The sequence below is a fragment of the Vespula pensylvanica genome, chromosome 7 (genome assembly GCF_014466175.1).
Source record: "Vespula pensylvanica isolate Volc-1 chromosome 7, ASM1446617v1, whole genome shotgun sequence".
Lineage (NCBI taxonomy): Eukaryota > Metazoa > Arthropoda > Insecta > Hymenoptera > Vespidae > Vespula > Vespula pensylvanica.
In genome coordinates, this window is record NC_057691.1 from 5,874,136 (window position 1) to 5,894,488 (window position 20,353).

General features: G+C 38.1%; 1 protein-coding gene across 4 annotated transcripts in view; it reads right to left on the reverse strand.

Moving 5' to 3' along the window:
• Positions 1-20,353, reverse strand: part of LOC122630620 (forkhead box protein P1-like) — a 319,327-nt gene that overhangs the window by 262,546 nt on the left and 36,428 nt on the right. For 2 of the 4 annotated variants that reach the window (XM_043815319.1, XM_043815318.1), the window contains exon 1: positions 3,136-3,366. The exons of 1 other annotated variant lie outside the window; for it this stretch is intronic. In XM_043815319.1, the coding sequence (XP_043671254.1) occupies positions 3,136-3,165 (30 nt within the window). In that variant the 5' untranslated portion in view covers positions 3,166-3,366. Of the gene's footprint in view, positions 1-3,135; positions 3,368-20,353 lie in introns of those variants that run through there. One more of the 4 variants, XM_043815315.1, reaches the window with a different exon arrangement.

Below are 20,353 nucleotides of genomic sequence, written 5' to 3' on the forward strand. Positions count from 1 at the left end.
AGAGAGAGAGAGAGAGAGAGAGAGAGAGAGAGATGAAAGATTCGCGTCGCAAACCCGGGACATGAATAAGCCAACGGGCAAAGGTGTGGTTCCCAGGCGTTCGCGGTAGGAAATCGCTCACCGGAGAAGAAAGATGGAGAACAGAAGGCAGGAGAGCGAACCAAGACGTGATTAATATAAAAGTGGGCGGAGCCAGGCTTGGCCGGAAGTGGCCGAAGAGGGATGCTGTGCTGTGCGCCAAGCAAGCGCGAGAAAACGGGGGTTTCACTTCGCGCAAGTGTGGTTGGTCTCCTCTTTAACGTTTGCGTGTATGCGACGCGTCTTCTCTCTCTTTCTCTCTCTCTTACATGGACACACGCACACGCGCGCGCACATATATATATATATATACGTTGTCTATGCATTTACTTCCGTCTACAACGTAGACCGCATGTGCGTGCAACCACGTATATCTCGAAAGGAGCCTCGGTGGGGATGATGGGAGAAATACGACGAGACACCCCTACCTACCCCTAACCTCCGTATCACCCCTTCTCTTATCCATCGTTTTTCTTAAAAAAAAAAAAAAAAAAATGATAATAATGAAGAAGAAAAGAAAAAAGGAAGAAGATTCCAGATATTGACTTGATCGATAGCAGAATGATTTTGAAGAAAATTTGAAGAAGAGAAGAAGGAAAGAGGAAAGAGAAGAAGAAGAAGAAGAAGAAGAAGAAAAGAAAATCTCGCGATCGCGACACCAAACGTTGTTCACGATGAAGCTGCAATGGCTTTAGAAATTTTCGCTGATATCGTTTTAAAATGTCGAAGAGAAAATGTCGCAGATGGCTGCTGCAACGTCGGCAACGATGAGGAAGCTTGAGAGCTGGCGATGGAAAAAGACGAAGAAGAAGAAAAAGAAGAAGAAGAAGAAAAAGAAAAAGAAAAAGAAAAAGAAAAAGAAAAAGAAAAAGAGTAATAGTAGTAGTAGTAGTAATAGTAGTAGTAGTAATAGTAGTAGTAGTAGTAGTAGGAGTAGTAGTAGTAGTAGTATCAGCAGCAGTAGTAGTAGAAGAAGAGAGGTACCCCGATTGGAGAATATGGGATCGAAGGGAACCAGCAGGACCAGCAGCCTTTTCGGAGACTAGAGGGGTGTAAGGGTTGACGCGTCCAGGGGTGGTCAACCCCACCCGCTTCTTTAACGCCCCCAAGTAGGATAGGACCGCCTCCGTCTCCGCGTTCGTTCCACCTACTACAACCCGGGACTCCTGCAGTCTCCTACCACCTACGCCATCCTAAGACCTACACCCCTCACCCCCTCCTCCCTCTCTTTTCCCGTCTACGGGCACTAACCCGGACCAACCACCCCCTTCGACGACGCTGAGCTCTATCTTCCCGACAAGATAAAAAAAAAAAGAAAGAAACGAAAAGAAATTGTTTCGGTATACATCGATCGGATAATAACGATCGATATACATCGAAAGATTGCTAGAACGATCGTAAAAGAAAAAAGAATAAAAGAAAAGAAAAAGAAATAAAAGAAGGAAGAATAAGAAAATTATTTGCGATACTTTCGTAAACGATAACGAAAGGAATGGAGAAGTACTTTGTATGAACGAGATCAAAAGTAAAATGATTCCAAGTAAATCGAGGGAAGAGAAGGCAAATACGTGAACGTTACGATGAATCACGTTAGCATTAGATAATTAGCAAACTCCAGTCGACGTCACGGTCTATACGGGTTACTCCTGCCAAGAATTATTTTTAGTAAAAATCTGTATACTGTTTCTGCACACTCTAAGTCGTGGTACGTATTTAGTTACACGAACATAGTTAATCTTGGAACGGCGTAGCGAGATTTATTTCGGCGACCATTCTACTCGTCCCGTACAGCTATTCGTCTTGTCGGAATCGTTAAGCTGTCATTTCCACGAATTTTCCCGATGTTAGGGCAAAGAGAATACGAAGCGAATACGAAGGTGAATCGTTGGTGAGGTTTAGAATATTCTATGAGATGATGAGGAAGAAGAAGAAGGAGAAGAAGAAGGAGAACAAAAGAAGGAAAGCAGGAAAAAAAAGAAAAGAGACAAAGATTATTTGAGAATTTGTCATCGGGCATCTCGTTATCGAAAACGAGTTTTCTCTGAAGAGATAGAGACAAATGAAAGGGAGACAGAGAGAACTCTGAAAACTAACCAACGGAGTTTCAAAGCGCGAATTAAAAGCTCACGCTTTGTCACGCGAGTACGATGAGGAACGAAACGTTAAACGAAGACAAACAAGTACTACGTAAATCGTTTATTCCCCTATCCCTTTAACTTTAACGTCGAACTTTACTCTTTTTTTATAAAACAGAGAGAGAGAAAGAAAGAGAGAGAGAGAGAGAGAGAGAGAGAGAGATGAGGAAGATGAAAACAACGCTGAATATACGATTACGGTAATCAGACGAGTTTTGCTCTCGCTCGAGTTGTTCGCATTCCTCGTCGCGTAAAGTAAGTACTTACATACTATGTACGATCGATTTCTTTGCCATTGCCACGACGCATTGTTTTCTACAGTATTCGCTAAGGTTTTTAGAAGCATACGTCCGTCCATCGTTCTCTGGTCGGATCGATATCCTTGTGACGTCTTTGGACAAGGTCGTTACGATATAACCGAATCTTTCATTGATATCCGACAAATACATAACATTAATGGAATATACCTATATATATATATATATATATATATATATATATATGTACGTATGTATGTATATATAATTGTACGTATATTGCATTCTCGTTATAATTATATTATACGTGTGTGTCATAAACACCACGTGGTATAAGCGATGGGGAAAAGCAGGTGCGTGACGAAGAACGAGAGAGATAGAGATAGGGACAGAGAAAGAGAGAGAAAGAAAAACAGAGAGATAGAGAGAGATAGATAAATAGAAAGAGAGAGAGAGAGAGAGAGAGAGAGAGAGAGAGAGAGAGAGTCTTTTTTATAATGCCACGAGTGAAAATCTCGCGTTAGCGAATTCGCAGAAGATGAGCAGGTAGGCAGACAGGCAGTCGGGCAAACAGGCAGGCAGGCAGGCAGGCAGACAGACAGGCAGGCGATCAGGCAGGCAGTGCAGTGAAGACGGAAGTAGTGTTGCAGGATGAGTAAGGCTACCTGGACGGGTCTCCAGCGTGGCTCCAGCATGTCCCGCTTCCTCCTCGTCGACTCGCTCGTGGTTGCTGTCGGTCGTTGTTGCTCCGTCCTTCTCGCCTCGCCGAAGGATAATCAAGAGAGGATAAACTTCCTTCCTTCCTTCCTTCCTTCCTTCCTTCCTTTCTTCCTTCCTTCCTTTTCTTCCTTCCTTCTTCTTTTCTTTCTTCTTTCTTCTTTTCTCTCTTTATCTCTTTCTCTCCCTCTCTCTTTTGCACTTTTTTTCTCTATTTTTCTTTCTCTTTTTTCTTTCTTTCTTTCTTTTCCCGTATTTATCTCTTCTTCCCTCTGCCAGGCCTGTCCTCCTCCCACCCACCCCCTTTCACTCCCCTCCGTCTCTTTGCCACCTCTCCGAATTTTCTCCCTATTTCACCCTTCGTTTCACCCTCTATATCCGTATCTTCTCTCTATCCTTTACTATCTCCGTTCCTCTTTATCTCTCTTTATTTATCTCTTTCTCTTTCTCTTTCTCTCTTTGTATCAGAAACACCGCGCGCGCTGTCACGCCGAGAGCCACGTGTATGCCGGCCGGCGGCAAAAGAGAAACTAAGAGATACAGATAGAGGGAGAGAGGAATAACGTTAATAGAAGATAACACTAGCAATGAAAAGCAACCACTCTTTTTCTCCCGTTCTCCCGTCGAAAAAAAGAAGCCCCCGAACGATGATTTCCTACTCGACGACGGACTCTCGTTGTTGTTGATCGTTTTGATGCAGAGAAGAGAGAAGAGACTTCTCTCTCTCTCTCTCTCTCTCTCTCCCTCACCCTCTTTCTCTCTCTCTCTCTCTCTCTCTCTCTCTCTCTCTCTCTCTGTATAGAAGTTGTCACGACTCTTGAAATATTATTTATTTCCTCTTCGTCCTCGGTCACGGCGATGAGAAAAGAAAAAACGTTTTTCTTCGCGGACAACGCTCTCGTTTCGAAACAAATTTTCAACCGTTTTTTAACAATATATATATATATAAATATATATATATATATAAATATATATATATGTATATATGTATATATATATATATAACGTGTATGTATATATATATATATATATATGTATATTTATATATTCGTCCTCTCTTTCTTTCTCTCTTTCCTCTCCTCTCCTCTCTCTCTTTCTCTCTTTTTCTTTCTCTCTTTCTCTCTCTCTCTCTCTCTTTCTCTTTCTTTTTCTCTATATGCGTGCCGATGAAGAATAGGGGGTACCGCGCGCCGGTGGCTGCCGTCGCGACTGTGCGACGCTCGGCGGCAGCTTAGCCGCGAAACCCTCCGGTCCTCGCGAGCACGCGGCTACTGAGTCGGCGCACTGTGCGTTTCGTTCCCGCTCTATGCCCATCTCACTCACTCACTCTTACTCTCTCACTCTATCTCTCTCTTTCTCTTTCTCTCTCTCTCTTCTCTCCCTCTCTCTCTCTCTCTAACACGATCCCCCACCACGTCGACTTCGTTTATCTTCTTTGCGCCCTCGCGAACACTCTCTCCTCCCATCTACCTTCTCTCTCTCTCTCTCTCTCTCTCTCTCTCTTACTTCTACTTATCATTTTATTCTTCTTATTCTCCTTCCCCTTCTTCTTCTTCTTCTTCTTCTTCTTCTTCTTCTCCTTTTCCAACTCCTTCTCCTTCTCCTTTCAGTCTTATTCTTTCTCTTCTTAGTCTTCTTCTCCTTTTTCTTTTTAGTTTCACCTTCCACCTAAGTATCTACTTTCTTGTTTATTTATTCCAATCTTTGTTTAATAAAAGAACACATCCTTCTAATATGCGAATAATGATAAATCTAAACCCATCCATCTAAACCCATACGATCTACATATTTTTTATTAATAACATTTCCTCTTGTTTTGTTCCTCTTCTCTTTGATATAATTTCATCAATGACAAATTCAATGTCGTAATCCTGGTGTATAAGAGATTAGATAATTACGCGGAATATTTGTTATGGTATTGGACGAACGGAATGATACAGAGACTTCATGATATTTTATTTTTTCGTTTATTATTACTACGCCTTCGTTATTCAGTTTTCGTCTTCATTAAGAGAATACGCGTAATCTTTTATTACATATCGTGCGAAAAATAAAAATAATAAAAAGATTAAAATAAAATATAGAAAAAAAAAGGAAAGAAAGAATCGAAGAGGAAAGAAGAAGACTAATCAAGAAATGAAATGCGACGAATAAATCGATCGGATAGTATCCGTAGTATCGTTTACGTTAATAATGCGTTTAATTTCAAATGTTGATTTATAACAAGTAAAACATCCCTCGATAGATAGATCGATCTACTCGATCGCTGATGTTTTCTATTAAACAAAAAAAAAAAAAAAAAAAAGAAAAAGAGAAAAAAAAAGAAAAATAAAGAAAAGGAAGAGAACAACGATAGGGACGTACGAAACGTCGGACGAGAGACGTCGGAATAGGTCAGCTTTAGTCTGGTCTTACGAGTAGGTCGAATCGATAACAATAACTACATGGATGTCTATACTCTGCTATACGGCAGATACGTCCACCCCACGGGCACGAAATACCTCGTGCTAATTCGATTCTCTCGTATGTACTACGTATCTACGTATGTACGTACGAGCGTATAAACGTCGTGCTTCTTTTTAATCGTCGCCTTTGACGATAGCCAACGATCGGTACTGGCGAGCGAGGGATGCCAACGGGGACGCATGGCAAATAACAGGTGTAGCTAAAAAGTATATGTGTGTGCGTGTGTGTACACATATATATGTATATATATATATATATATATATATATATATATATATAAGGAAGTATATATAAAAAGAAAAAAAATTATTTCTTATTGTTTGGTTTCGCTACGATAAACGAGAAATAAAAAATGTGAGAAATGAAGAAAAAAAAAAGTGAAGCTAAGAGACAAATGTAAGGATAAATAAGAAATATTTTGTATCTCAGAAAGTGAGATATAAATTTGTCTAAATTAAAGAAGAAATAAATGTAAATTATAGAGATAGAGAGAGAGAGAGAGAGGGGGGGGGGAGGGAGAAAGAGATAGAGGATGATTCAAATATTGTTTACCTTAATAATCACTTCGTGAAGACAGCTAGAACGATACGACTCGCATGTCTACGTAAATATGAATAAATTAATCGCGGCTCGTTAATTAATACGAACAAGTTCAAAATGATTACTGTTATATAATTTATCATGACTCCTTTTACAAAAAAAAAACAAAAAAAAAAAAAAAAAAAAAAGAACGAAAGGAAAAATACAAAAATCATCTCGATAAACTCCTACCTAAAATTCTATCCCAATTCTATATAAATCTAATCGAGGGTTAACCTATTGATAATTTCGCACGAGAATATCTTTCGATGATAAAAATAAAGGGAAAGAAAGTATAATAATGTTAGATGTTAAACGAAACATTTGAAATAATAATGAAGAAAGAATTGAAAAATAAACAAAAAAGTTAATTAATTAAAATATATTTGAGCAAGTAGGAGCAATACGTCTGAAACGTATAATAAAGATATTAAAAGTAAAACATTTATACGTACGCACATATACATGTGCGCATACTTGTGAAAAAGAAAAAAAAGTAAAAAAAAAATACAGAGAGAAGAGAGAGAGAGAGAGAGAGAGAGAGGAAGAGAGAAAAGAGAGCAGAAGGTAAAACGTGATAGGCAAGATCGAAACTGTCAGAGCTATATTCGGAGCGATAACAGAGGGTGAGGCATGGACACAATGCGGAGAAAGCAGGTCGTTCGCAAGGACTTCGGATCGACTAGTTTGTTGTTGTTTGTTGTTGTTGTTGTTTGCTTGTTATTGTTGTTGTTGTTGTTATGGTTGTAGTTGTGCTCCCTGTTATTTCTCTTCGCTCGACCGGCCAGGACAATGTCGAGCGAATACGACTAACGCGTTCGCATTGATAACGATTCCTAATAGAGAGAGTGAGAGAGACAGACACACACACACAGAGAAAGAAAGAGAGAGAGAGAGAGAGAGAGAGAGAGAGAGAGAGAATAAATGAGACAGACAAGTTTGAAATATCTCGATCGAAGATACACACTGGCCTATTTTCAGAACAACTCTCAACTTAAAGCAATGCAGTATGCCTCGTAACTGTATATGCATACACAGCTAGTTATAGTTGAGATATACATATGTGAAATAGAATATATATATATATATATATATATATATATGCATAAGAAGAAAAAGAAAAAAAATTAACGAAGAGATAATGTTTATTTCATGGTGATCAATGATCGAAAATCACATGGGAAAGTTAACGAACGCACGACTCGAAATCGCAGTCGATTCTCTCTGTTGGCTCTCTTTCTCTCTCTCTCTCTCTCTCTCTCTCTCTCTCTATCTATCTTTTTCTCCAATTCTCTCCTCTCTCTCTCTCTCCCTCTCTCTCTCTCTCTCTCTCTCTCTCTCTCTCTCTCTCTCTCTCTCTCTCTCTCTCTCTCTCTCTCTCTCTCTGTAGCTGTCGCTTTCAAAGCGACCGAGAATTCAACGAAATATCGCGCAAACACGGCGTCATACTGATGAAAAGATTGTCAATAGCCGTCCAACACCTGTTGCACGGAGTTTAGCGACGGATTTTATTCTCACGCGTACGCCCGCTTGTATTCGTTTATTGGCCTGCGGATTTCACGGTTCGCGCACGCACGCACTCACGCATTCACTCACTCACTCACTCACTCATTCATATGTACCAACACAGTGATATGTAGTACGTATCTATAGGTGGTATGTTTCCGTAGATATCGAGATCGCTTTTCGTCGACACAGGTTAACGTGCACGCGCGCGCACGTCAACGTATACGTCTGTGTGTGCGTGTACGAGTGAACGCGAATGACACGTACTCTCACTTTAACTCGGTTGATTTATATCAAAATAAAACGATCCTCCTTCCGCCACAATTTGATCGCACTGTCACGCCTCGATCGGTATAACTGAATGTAGATATTTATGTGTGTATATGTTTATGTCTCTCTCTCTCTCTCTCTCTCTATATATATATATATATATAGTACGTACGATGTATCGTCGAATTGTTACAACTGTTTGTGTTTATAAATACATACATACGGCATTTCTTTTATTCGTCGGTCGATCGGATTGTCAAATCTACGAGGGGAAAAAAAATAGATTTTTCATTTCTCTCTCTCTCTCTCTCTCTCTCTCTCTCTCTTTCTCTCTCTCTCTCTCTCTCTCTCTCTCTCTCTCTCTCTCTCTACGCGAGCTAAAGGTTCTTTTCGGAATTTTTGGAAATTTTTTCGGAATTTTTTTCCACTTTTTCATTCTTTTATTTTTACCGATATGAATCATAAAATGTACCAGTATCGTCGAATCGGTAATCTTTTTTCTTTCTTTTTTTTTTTTTGAATTCTCTTCTTAATTAAGTATTTTTTTACCGAAAATTTTATCTACGTTATTAGTCGTATTAATTATGCAAAATATGAAAGACAATTACTATCATTTTGTTCTCGACGATATATCGTATTTTATTATAAATATTTCTATGTATTCGTCGCATAATTTCTATCGTATTTTTCGAATGATACTAAAGCTGACGTAATCACGTTCAAAAAGTTTTCTCTCATTCTCTGTTATCATCTACTAATTCGTCTAATATTTAACGAACAACTCGTAGATATTTAATAAAGCTGCACGAGACGATGCTATAGAAAATATATAAAATAATGTAATATTCATAGTGAAAATATTCATATAGATCGAGAAAAAAATTTTTCAATTACTACGATCTAAAATTTATCCGATAGATGTTATTAGATATTAATTCATACAAAGAGCAAAGAGAGAAAGAAAGAGAGAAAGAGACAAAGAGATACAAAGTTATGGACGAGCTGAGTAAATCGTAGCAACCTCAATCTAGAGGAAAGAGAGAGAGAAAGAGAGAGAGAGAGAGAGAGAGAAATAGAGATAGAGAAAGTGAGAGAGGTGCATTTCGTAGTGTTGTTGATTTTTGCATAATTTATCAGGGTTGTTTGGTTAAGCGAGCCGTTAGGGTGAGTCTCGGAGAGGGCCGCGTCGTGCTCCATAGCTGCTCTCCATGGGGCGACAATTTCAGACACCCTTCGCCAAGATGATTAGCATCCTCGACAGGGACGGATTTCGCTTGGGAAAATTTCAATTTTTCCATTTTCACTAATATCCCAAAATCAAAAAAAAAAAAAAAAAAATAAATAAATAAAATTACGACAAAATCCAAAAATTCGTTTTGCCAATGCATAAATATTAATTAATAGAATAAATTCCATCAAGTTCTTCCACAAGAAGTAAACCATAAACTCGATTCTATAATAAAAGAGAAATACAAACGCAAAGATAAATAAATAACAAACAGAAAGTGTCGCTAATCGTCCCCATACTTTTTTAAAACCGATCCAAAGATCGGATCAATAATAATAAAAAAAAAAAAAAAAAAAAAAAAAAAAAAAAAAAAAAAAAAAAGCAAGATAAAACAAGAATAAAAAAAAAGATTAAAAAATAAGAATCATATAAGAATCAGTTAATTGATATTACGGATCGATATATTCATTTGAATACCTTAAACCCCTTTAGTAAATACATCTAATAATCAACATTGTATAATTGCAGGTATAACATTGGAAAATAAAAGATTCATATTCTGACCGATACAATTAAGGAGATTATTAAAAAGAAAATTCATTGATGTTGAATCCATTCAAGATCTCATCTTGGAATTCCGAAAATTTGCTGATGCGAAGTCGCGGCGGCCCTGGGTGGCACGTAAGCAAGCATATCGCGAGTATACGGTAGCGTTGTTGCGGATAGGAATGGGTGGACACCCGGTTGGTACACAGGACGAAGGGGTTGCTAAAGGGAGAGGAGGAGGAGTAGGAGAAAGAGGAAGAGGAAGAGGAAGAGGAAGAGGAAGAGGAGTGGGAGTAGGAGTAGGAGTAAGAGGAGGAAGAGGTGAAGAGAAGGGAGAGGTGGTCTTTGCGGGACAAGTTGCGCGTGGGCGAGAAGAGAGACTCGAAGGGAGGCTCGAAAGGGGCTCGAAAGGGACGAAGCACATTCTATACTATACTACTCTACAATAGTTGTTTACCAGAGTCATACTGATCGATACTCGCTGTTTGCTATCAGAGGGAGCCATGCATGCCGGGCGCTACTTGCCCAACACCAAAAGTAAACACCCACCCCCAAGTGCTATCACCCCAACAACACTACCACCGCATCTCTACCAACCAGCGAATTCTCACTCACTCTCTCCTTCCCTCTCTCTCTCTCTCTCTCTCTCTCTCTCTCTCTCTCTCTTTCTATTTATCTATCTCTCTCTATCTCTCTGTGTGTATTCCTATATATCTAATGTTTTCTTCCTTCGTATTCTGTCTCTTAGGATTTCTCTTATTGGCCTAACAACGATGAGCTTCGGTCAAGCTTTTGACGAGATACTGATTTTATGATCTTAACTAGGCCATTACGCATTGACCCAATTATAAAATTATCGATTAAATACGGCTATGTTAAAAAGTGTAAGAAGATAATTGTTATCATATTGTGATTAACTCGTTATCCGTCTAGTCAAGCAAATGTAACTTTCTTTCTTTCTTTCTTTCTTTTTTTTTTAAATATATATATATATATATATATATATATATATATATATATATATATTCGTCGTTTCGATTTTAAATGAATTTGTTACACAGGTAGTTTAAATATCGACGAATCTATCATCCCTCGACAGATTCCTTTAAACAGTGAATATGGATATTTGCAGTGATAATGACTACCCGCGAAATACAAAAATTCAAATGTCTTCGATTATTTTGATCGACGTTTCGACATTCTAATAATTGATTTTCACTGTAGAATAAAAGAAAGACGAAAAAAAAGAAAGAGAAAAAAAAGAGAATAAAATAAAAGAATGATACCGTAGGGGGTGAATTTTTCATAAGTGCATTACATGCGTTACATTCAGCGGAACGATCACGATAACCATACGGAAATAAGTTAGCCGAAATATCAACGAGTGTTTAGAGGCAGTGCACGTGCGTATCGCGCTAACAACGACAACGTTTACCCTCGCCGCTACAAACTACCCTCGTAGGAGTAGGCGCGAACGTTGGGCCGATGAGGAGGAGGAAATGGAGGAGAAGGAGGAGGAAAAGGAGGAATAGAGGTGGGGAAGAAGAGGAGGAGAGAAAGAGAAGGGGTTTGTCTCGGAACGATCATAGTCAGGTCCAGGCCGTTTCGCCTCGTACATTTGCATAATAGCGTCTACGCCGGCCGCGTCCGGTAACGCGATATACCTAGGGAAATAAAGGCGTTAAAGGGGTGTAAAGGCGGAAAAAATTCTACGCCTCGTGAGATTCTCTCTCTCTCTCTCTCTGTCTCTGTCTCTTTTTTTCTACTTTTTTTCTATTTTTTCCTTTTTCTTTTTTTTTATTTTCTTTTTTCTTTCTTTCTTTCTTTTTTCTTTTTTTCTTTGCCTTCATAGAATCATCGTCCTCGGTTATACGAGAACGCGTTGAAGCTTTCGTGCCTGGGAAATCGTTAATATCAAACGAAATGATTCGTTCGTTGTGATAAAAAAAAAAAAAAAAAAAAACACTAGAATCATTAGAAATGGTAGAGGAAAAAATGATATATTACTTCCTCTTTTCCGTCGATTTATTATTGATCGTTAACGACTTGACTAATTTTCTTTACTTTTTCTAATAAATCAAAAGAGAAAAGTGTAAAAAAGTAGAGAGAGAGAGAGAGAGAGAGAGAGAGAGAGAGAGAGAAATGAAAGAAAAAACATTTTCCGAACGATCAATGAAAATATCGAAATGAAAGTTCGACATAAGGGGAATATACAGTATAACTACTTAATAATTATTTCATAGTTATTGCAAATATATCTGTACGATATTTAACGTTATTTGTGAATTAACGAACGATCATAATTGAAGAAATATATTAACCGTAAAAAAAAGGAAAACGAAGGAACATCATTTGATCCTCTTATAGGATAATATCCAAGTGAAAATCAAACGAGTAAATCGAGGAGAGCGAGAGAGAACAGGGATCGTCCGATTTCCATCGAAAACGGCGTGCCTGATAATGATTTTAATACGGAGTCCGCGTGCGGAAAGGGCGAAACACGACGAAAGCCCGAAAGTCGCCGCAAATCCTGCGCAGACGGGAACAGAATAGGGAGACCGGTAAACAAACAGTGAAAATAATATAATTTACAGAGGATTAGGAACGGTCGGGACGGTGTAAGGGATGAGAAAGAGAGAGAGAGAGAGAGAGAGAGAGAGAGAGAGAGAGAAAGAGGGATGGAGGAGGAGAGAACGGGGAGAGGGGTTCGAAAGGGCCAGAGAAAGGGTTTCGGTGCACGGAATAACTGTTTCTGGTTATAATTGATATCCCGGCAAAGCTCTATAATCCCACCCAGTCGAGTCGCCACCCTCTTGAAAGTCGAAACCAGTCTCTGTCTTTGTCTCTCTGTCTTTCTCTCTCTCTCTCTCTCTTTCTCTCTCTCTCTCTCTATCTCTCTCTTTCTCTCTCTCTCTGTCTCTCTCTCTCTCTCTCTCTTTCTCTCTATGGCGAAAGACGGAAGCCGCAAAACCGCGCGGCACATTTCGTTCCGGCTCTTATTTACGGAAACATTTTCGCAATAATTTATATCCAGTTTTAACTTTGAACGGACAATGCCTCTGGCCCGTAGGTTTTTCGAAAAAAAAAAAAAAAAAGAAAAATTGAAAAGGACGAAGAAAGATAAGAGCAAAAAAAAAAAAAGAAAAGAAAGAAAGAAAAAGAAAAGACAAAGTAAAATCCTTGATAAACAATCGAACACGAAGTTGTTTTATCTTTTCTAATTTTTTTCTTTTAAGTCATCCGGACGCTCCTCAAAAATTCTTTTATATTCGTATAAAAAAAATTTGTTGATTTACTCATTCCCACCCCCGGGTGCCCACATGTATCGGAATATCAAAATATTAATCGAGCTTCGATGTTGAATATTTGTTTTACCCTTCTCCTCTTTTTTTTGTTCTTCTCTTTCGTTCATTTTTTTCCCCTCTTCTCTACTCTCTTTTTCTTTTTTTTTTTCTCCTTCTCCGTCCTTCTACCTCCTCCTCCTCCTCCTCCTTCTCCTCCTCCTCCTTCTCTTTCTCCTCCTCGTCCACCTCTACGGCACGAGTCGACAGCACGGTGAATTTCATTTTTGACGAGACAGAGTATCAGCAGCCGCGAAAATAACTTAACGAATATGTATGAAACAGAAGGGTGCACTCTCCGAGAGAAGGTATTCAGCGAGCTGTGTAGAGCCGCGAGGAGGGTAAGTAGAGAGGAAGCTTCCAGATGGCGATCGCATTATTTGAGGGTGGTGGAGGAGAGAAAGCAGAGAGACGAGAGACAGAGAAAGAGACAGAGAAAAAGAGAGAGAGAGAGAGAGAGAGAGAGAGAGAGAGTAGAAACGAGAGCGACATGCGTCGTCTCTTTTCTCGTCGTCGGTTAGAGGCGCCTTTCGACGTGTTCGTTTCGTTTTCCCGCGCGTTTCGTCGGACCGCAGCTGGAGATTCGTTGGAGATTCGTCGAGCGACGTGGAATAAAATAGAAGAAAGAGAAAGAGGGAAATACAGAGAGAGAGAGAGAGAGAGAGAGAGAGAGAGAGAGAGAGAGGGAAGAGGAAAGAGATAGAAATAAAAAGAGAGAGAACGAAGAGAGGGTAGATATGCGAGGAGGGTGAGAAGAGGATGAAACACGCGAGCGGAAGGAAGTAGAGGAAGTTAGGAACGAATGGGGAAGGGTGGAGAAGGGAGAGGGGGAAGGTGAGTGGGTGGAAAGTGGGAGGGAGGAAGAGGGATGATAGAAGGGAAGAACGAACGAACATACGAACGAAAAGCAACGTCTAGTGGGCCGCGTAATTACGATCCCATTGAAGAAAATGATAAAAAAAAGGGAAAAAAAGAAGGAAAGAAAAAAAGGAAAGAAAGGAAAGAAAAAAGAAAGAAGTTCGCGAGCTTACCGCTAATGCGGGCCGAACTGTCTCTCGAAAATTATAAAAATCCTCGGACACAATGGAAAAATGGCTAATATTCCAGTCGAAACGATATGTATGTATGTATGTATATATATATATATATATATATATATATATATATATATATATGTAAGTATGCACGAACGTGTCCGAATATTCCGAATGAAATAATGCGAACGAACGAGCGTGTCCAGAACGTTTATCTGAATGCAACGAATTTCCTGAAGTCTAACGACTCACCGAAGAATTGTACTTTTAACGAATGGTTATCATTATTTTCGGCTTTTTTTTTTTTTCTTTATCTATCTTTCTCCCTTCCTCTTACTCTTTATTTTTTTCATTCATCCGGTTCTTGCACGGGCGCTTGACTTTTTGTAGAAATTATTTTTAATCGGCTCGGTCTCGAGTGAGATCTCCGAAGTAGAGGACCACAAAGGGTTAAAACAGAGAGAGAGAGAGATAAAGATAAGAAATTATTATCGAACCGTGGAAAGAATTAGTTCGCTGTCTCGTTTTAGATTCGTGCTCGGTGACAAATGAAGTAAAACCGTGGTTTCTTCGATACAGTGCAAATCCGGCCTTTTCCTTTACTTCAAGCCGGCTTCATCTAATCCTTGACAAAACTTCGAAGGATCCATTAAAAGAGATTGATCGTCATCTCGTCACACTCGTATCTTCGAATCTTCGTATTATCTCTTTCTCTTTCTATTTATCTATCTATCTCTACTTTGCTTTCTCTCTCTTTCTTTCTTCTTCTTCCTTTGTCTCGCGACTTAACACATTTCAAGAAACGTTGCTAAAGAGCCAGAAAGGCTCTCTCTCGTCTCTCTCGTCTTTCTGTAAATACCTGGTCTACAAGGAGCGAGACATTAGTCACGTATTTAAATCTAGCTCAAGGGAATGGTTTGGGGAGAGGGAGAGTAAGAGAGAGAGAGAGAGAGAGTAGTTGTATCTCCGTAAAAGAGAGGAAGAGTGAACATTAGAAAGTCGTCCATTCGAAACGAGCTCTTGGAAGTTATCTTTCTTTCTGCGTCCATTATTCGAAGAAAGCAATAGTTCAGAGAAAAGGAAAGAGAGAGAGAGAGAGAGAGAGAGAGAGAGAGAGAGAAAATATTAAAAATGAAAAACAAAAAAAAAAGAAAAAGATTAAATCATCTAGGAGATATAAATATAATAATTTTTATAATACAAGTGTTTCTATCTGAATGAAAGAATAAAACTATATATATATATATATATATATATATATATATATATATATATAAATGATATATCACACACCCCTATTATCCATACCATAATAAACGATAACGCATATTTAAAAACGAGTCTACTTATTCACATATCATTCAGTTTGCTTATTACAGATTATTACAGAACATATTGTAGCAGTTAAAATCTTCAGCTTCAAATAATCTCTATAGTACGTAATATCCGTTAGGGTTTCGACAAAAAGCGAGAGCTACGATTCGTATAGTCGGTAGTTAAAACACGTACATATTATATGAGAGATTTTCAATGAAAGAATTTTTCGATGAAAGAATTTTTCAATGAAAGAATTTGTATTCGTACTTGTTACCTTTACAAAAATCTTATCTTCTTTTTCTTCTGTCCTTTTTTTTTTTTTTTTATCGTTAGTAGATTATAATACACGAGAAACGATTACGACTACGACGACCAATGATTGATATCAAAGAGTCAAGAATACCAGGCGAATGACAGTAAGGAATGAATTGCGACCACGGGCACACGGTTGATGGTGACGGTGGCAGAGTTGCTGTTGCCGTTCATGGGGTAGTCATTAGAGAGAGAACCGGTCGGGGTTGAAGTCACCTCTTAAGTCTCGACCCTACCAACTACGATCCCCTCTCATCCGAGGGGAATTTCTAACTGATTTACGAGAAAACAAGACTGTTTCATATTTCTCTTGTTCCCTTGGCGCCACTCTCTTGAGAACTCGCACTACGCTCAATACAAAATCCTTCCATTCGAATCGGTATCAAACAAATCCTTCTACTCGCTCGATCGATCTTTTCTAATCAGAAAATACAGAAAAAAAAAAAAAAACAGAAAGAAAATAATTGCGAAAAAATAAGTAAAATTGAAAAGCAATTTTTTAACAAGCGAACACGAAAGATTCGATATGTAATATTTTTTTTTTCTTATAAAACGAGTATAGAAATATGAAGGAAGAAGAAAAAGAAGAAAAGGAAGAAAAAGACGTAACAGATAACGTCAAAACTATATGACCAAAAAATAAGGAACGTCAATCTTTCCACGTAAGTAAGTACGTCGGAACGTTTGTAAACTGTATCGGCCCGTTTATATAAATCTTCCACTTGAAATCTACTTAGAGAGACCCCAAACCTTCAGCGGCTACGACCCTCACGAACGCGTTCTCGCGGGATCCAAACAAGTCGCAATACTCCAACCCTCCTCCCGCTTGACTCACCCGGTCAAAAGAGGCGTTTCCCGCAACAATTTGATGCCGACGATAGCGGAACAAAAGTTTTTCTTTTTCCTTCTCTCTTTCTTTCTTCTTTGTCTTTCTTTCTTTTTTTTCCGTTTTTTACCATATATTTTTTTATTATTATTTGTATTTTCATTTGATTTTGATTATCATGATTATTAATCTTTTTTTTTTTTTTTTTATCAATCGATCGATAAACAGTTTTCTCTCCAAGTTTTCAGATCGATATCACTTTCGATCATTCTGATTTTCAATATTTATTTTTTTATTTCTTCTCCCTCCGCGAATTGGGATCATTAGAAAACGAAGAGATTAGTACGATACCTAACAAGTAATATCTTCTAGCGACTTAGCAAGGAACTCTTCCGTAGTACGATATATCCGACAAATGAGGGGTGGGAGAGGGTGGAAGTAAAAGAGGTAGAGACGAAGAATAGGGCGAAGCTAGTGACAAAGGGGGTCACAGGGTAGTGTTATAAGGGATGAGAGAACGGGCGCTACATTACGAGACATCCGTCCGCTCAGCACTAATGATAATTAGAGCGTTAAGACTACGACTACGACGACGACGACGACGACGACGACGACGAAGACGACGAAGACGACGGACGTGAATAGAACGGGTTAAGGACAAAGAGACGCGAACGAAGAGAGAAAGAGAAAACGAAAGAGATAGATAGATAGATAGATAGATAGATAGATAGATAGATAGATACGTAAATAAATAGAGGGTGAAAATTTCAAGATATTAATTAAAACTTCAGAATAAAAATTTTCGAAAATTTCGAGTCCTCGCGAGGAAAGCTTTGTAGGAGTCTCGATCATTAGAAATTTATAATAACGAAGGAGGATGAACATTTCTTTGATTTTCAATAAAAATTCATTGCTATAAAAATAATACATATGTTTATGTATATATATATCTATATGTATATTATCATAGATATTGCTTTTTAAAGAATTAGATTTTAAACGTACAAACGAATATACGATTAACATTTGAAAGGACCACCGTGTGTGTGTATGGTATGTGTATATGTGTATTCGTGTGTTGAATTATACTTTGAGTAAAGCCAACACAATGTGGTTGACTATGTTATCGAGTAACCTTCAGAAAGAAAGAAAGAGAGAGAGAGAGAGAGAGAGAAAGAGAGAAAAAACGATGTAAATCGTTGTTGTTAGCCGACGGATTTCTATAGGAGACAAAGAGAGAAGAGAGTCGGAAAAAAGAGAGAGAGAGAATGAGAGAAGAGAAGGGGAAGAGAATAGAAGAGAAGAGTGGATTAAAGAAACGAAACGAAACGAGCCAAGGGAGAAATCGGATAAAGGGGTAGTAGGAAGCGACGACGGTACGGTTAAAGAACTAGGATAATACTGGGAAAATACGTTAAAAGCTATTAAGCTTATTTTTCTTTTCCCTCTTTTATTCTTTTTTTTTTTTTTTATTTATTTTCTTTTTTTTTTTATTATTATTATATTTCTTTTATTTATATATATATATGTATATGTGTATGAATATGTATATCTAATAAAAGGGAGAAAAACGTGGTTAGCTTTGTGTGCGATCATTTTTGTCCTCCCTTCCACCCCCTCTCTCTCTCTCTCTCTCTCTCTCTCTCTCTTTCTTTTTTCTCTTTTTTTTCCTTCGTAGATTGTAACGTTACAAGAGCAAAGAAGACGAAAAGATAATAGAGAAAGAGAGAGAAAGAGAGAGAGAGAGATTTGGTGGGAGGGGTTGATGGTGTTGGGAGATCGCAAGTCCTTTGGTCGTTTGTTTTATAGATGAAGAGAGGTATTTATTACGTTGGACGATAAAAGGTGTCACATTTATCTCGAAGTTTACCCACTCGAAAGAAAGAGAGAGAGAGAGAGAGAGAGAAAAAGAGAAAGACTCCTTTTTTTCCGTTCATCTTTCTCCAGTCCTCTTTCTCTAGTTTGCCGAAAAACGCGTTCCTTTACAAAGCACCGAAGGGACTTTTTTTCTCGAGACGCGACGCATTATGACGCATTACGGTCCAAAACTCCTCGCAGCGTCCGTGAAAATGGGGAAAAAAAGGAAAAGAAAAAAAAAACTTAAAAAAAGAACCGACGGATTTACGCACAGCCGATGGAAGAGGCCAGTCGGGTCGCCTCGGGCCCAATGTAAAACATGGGCCCTTCAAAATATCGGCTATAAAAATATATATCTATATTAAAATGCAATAAATTTAATTAAACATCTTTCTGATCGATGTATATATATATATATATGTGTGTGTGTGTGTGTGTGTGTGTGTGGTGTGTGTGAGTGTATGTGTATAAAATTTTTATTTTAATCTTTGACGACAATAATATCGAATTTGAGCGAATGTATTTTTTCACTTTGTCGCTTGTATTAACTAAAATATATTACTTTAAATAATATAAAAGTATAAATAATACATAAAAAAAATTTTTTTAAATATATATATATATATATTAACGAGGCCCGAAAAATATATAAATTTTGCGTCGGGTCTCTTGAATGCTAAATCAACCATCATTGGACAAAGGAACAACGAACGGATTACTACCGTCCACGTTATTTACGCGTTATAACTCTGTGGTTTATTTCGTTTATGTGTAACGAAATAATAATAAATAACCATTCTGAAATTCATTCGAACGCGAGTGATTATATCAACAACGAGCTCTCCTCCTTTTTATTAATTCGTCACACGCAATATGGACCGACAAGCATCGCCGAGAGCCCCGTCGATTAACACACTTCATATATTTTCATGCTCGTACTCCGACGACGTGTCCCAGTTGGGAAGAAAAAAAATATATGGGGGAAAAAGGGGTAAAAGGCAGGGACCATAAACAGGCACTCCACCGTTCGAAATAAATCAAAAACGAGTCGGTCGTTATCGTTATCAAAACTTTCGATGTTTTACGATAAACTCGGGTCAAACAATTTTTTTCTGTTTTTTTCTTTTTTTCTTTTTTTTTTTTAACAATTTTCTTTTTTCTATCCTGTTTTTCTTTTTTTTCCTTTTTCTTTTCCTTTTTTTGTTTATGTTTTCTTTGGCCACCACGTCGACACGCTTTACTGGCAGAACATTATTATATAAAATTTTACGCGATTACAAATTTGAAAAGTCTCGAATGCAACGTGATATTCGTTTTCGTCCATTCTTTCTCTCTCTCTCTCTCTCTCTCTCTCTCTTTCTCTCTCTCACTCTCACTCTTTCTTGCTCGTGTGCAACCATTCTCTAGAGTCTCCAGAGCTTTCCTCTTTAACGAACGACCGTTATAAATAATGTCGATGCTTTGTCGTATTGTTGGCCAGGCGTGCCGCAAAAATGGAAAGGGATGCTCTCCCTCGTCTTCTCTCTCTCTCTCTCTCTCTCTCTCTTTATATTTTTCGTTCTGTCTTCTTTTTTTGTCGGAGCATTACTTCAAGAGGGTAAAACTCTTGAAATGAATGCACGATCGAGCTTTTTAGAAAAGAGAGCGTCCCTTTTAAAATCGCCGACAATATACTGACTATAATTATTATATAATAATATTACAGCGTATGAGAAAAATTAGAAAATTAACAAAATTAGACGAAAATTTATCGAAAAAACTCGTTTTAGTTACGTATGCACGAAACGAACATATTTCCTTTCAAATTTGTTAATATAATCTATAAAAACGAATATGGAGTAACGCATGCCTCCTACACAAATTTCGTTAGATGACAAATAAAAA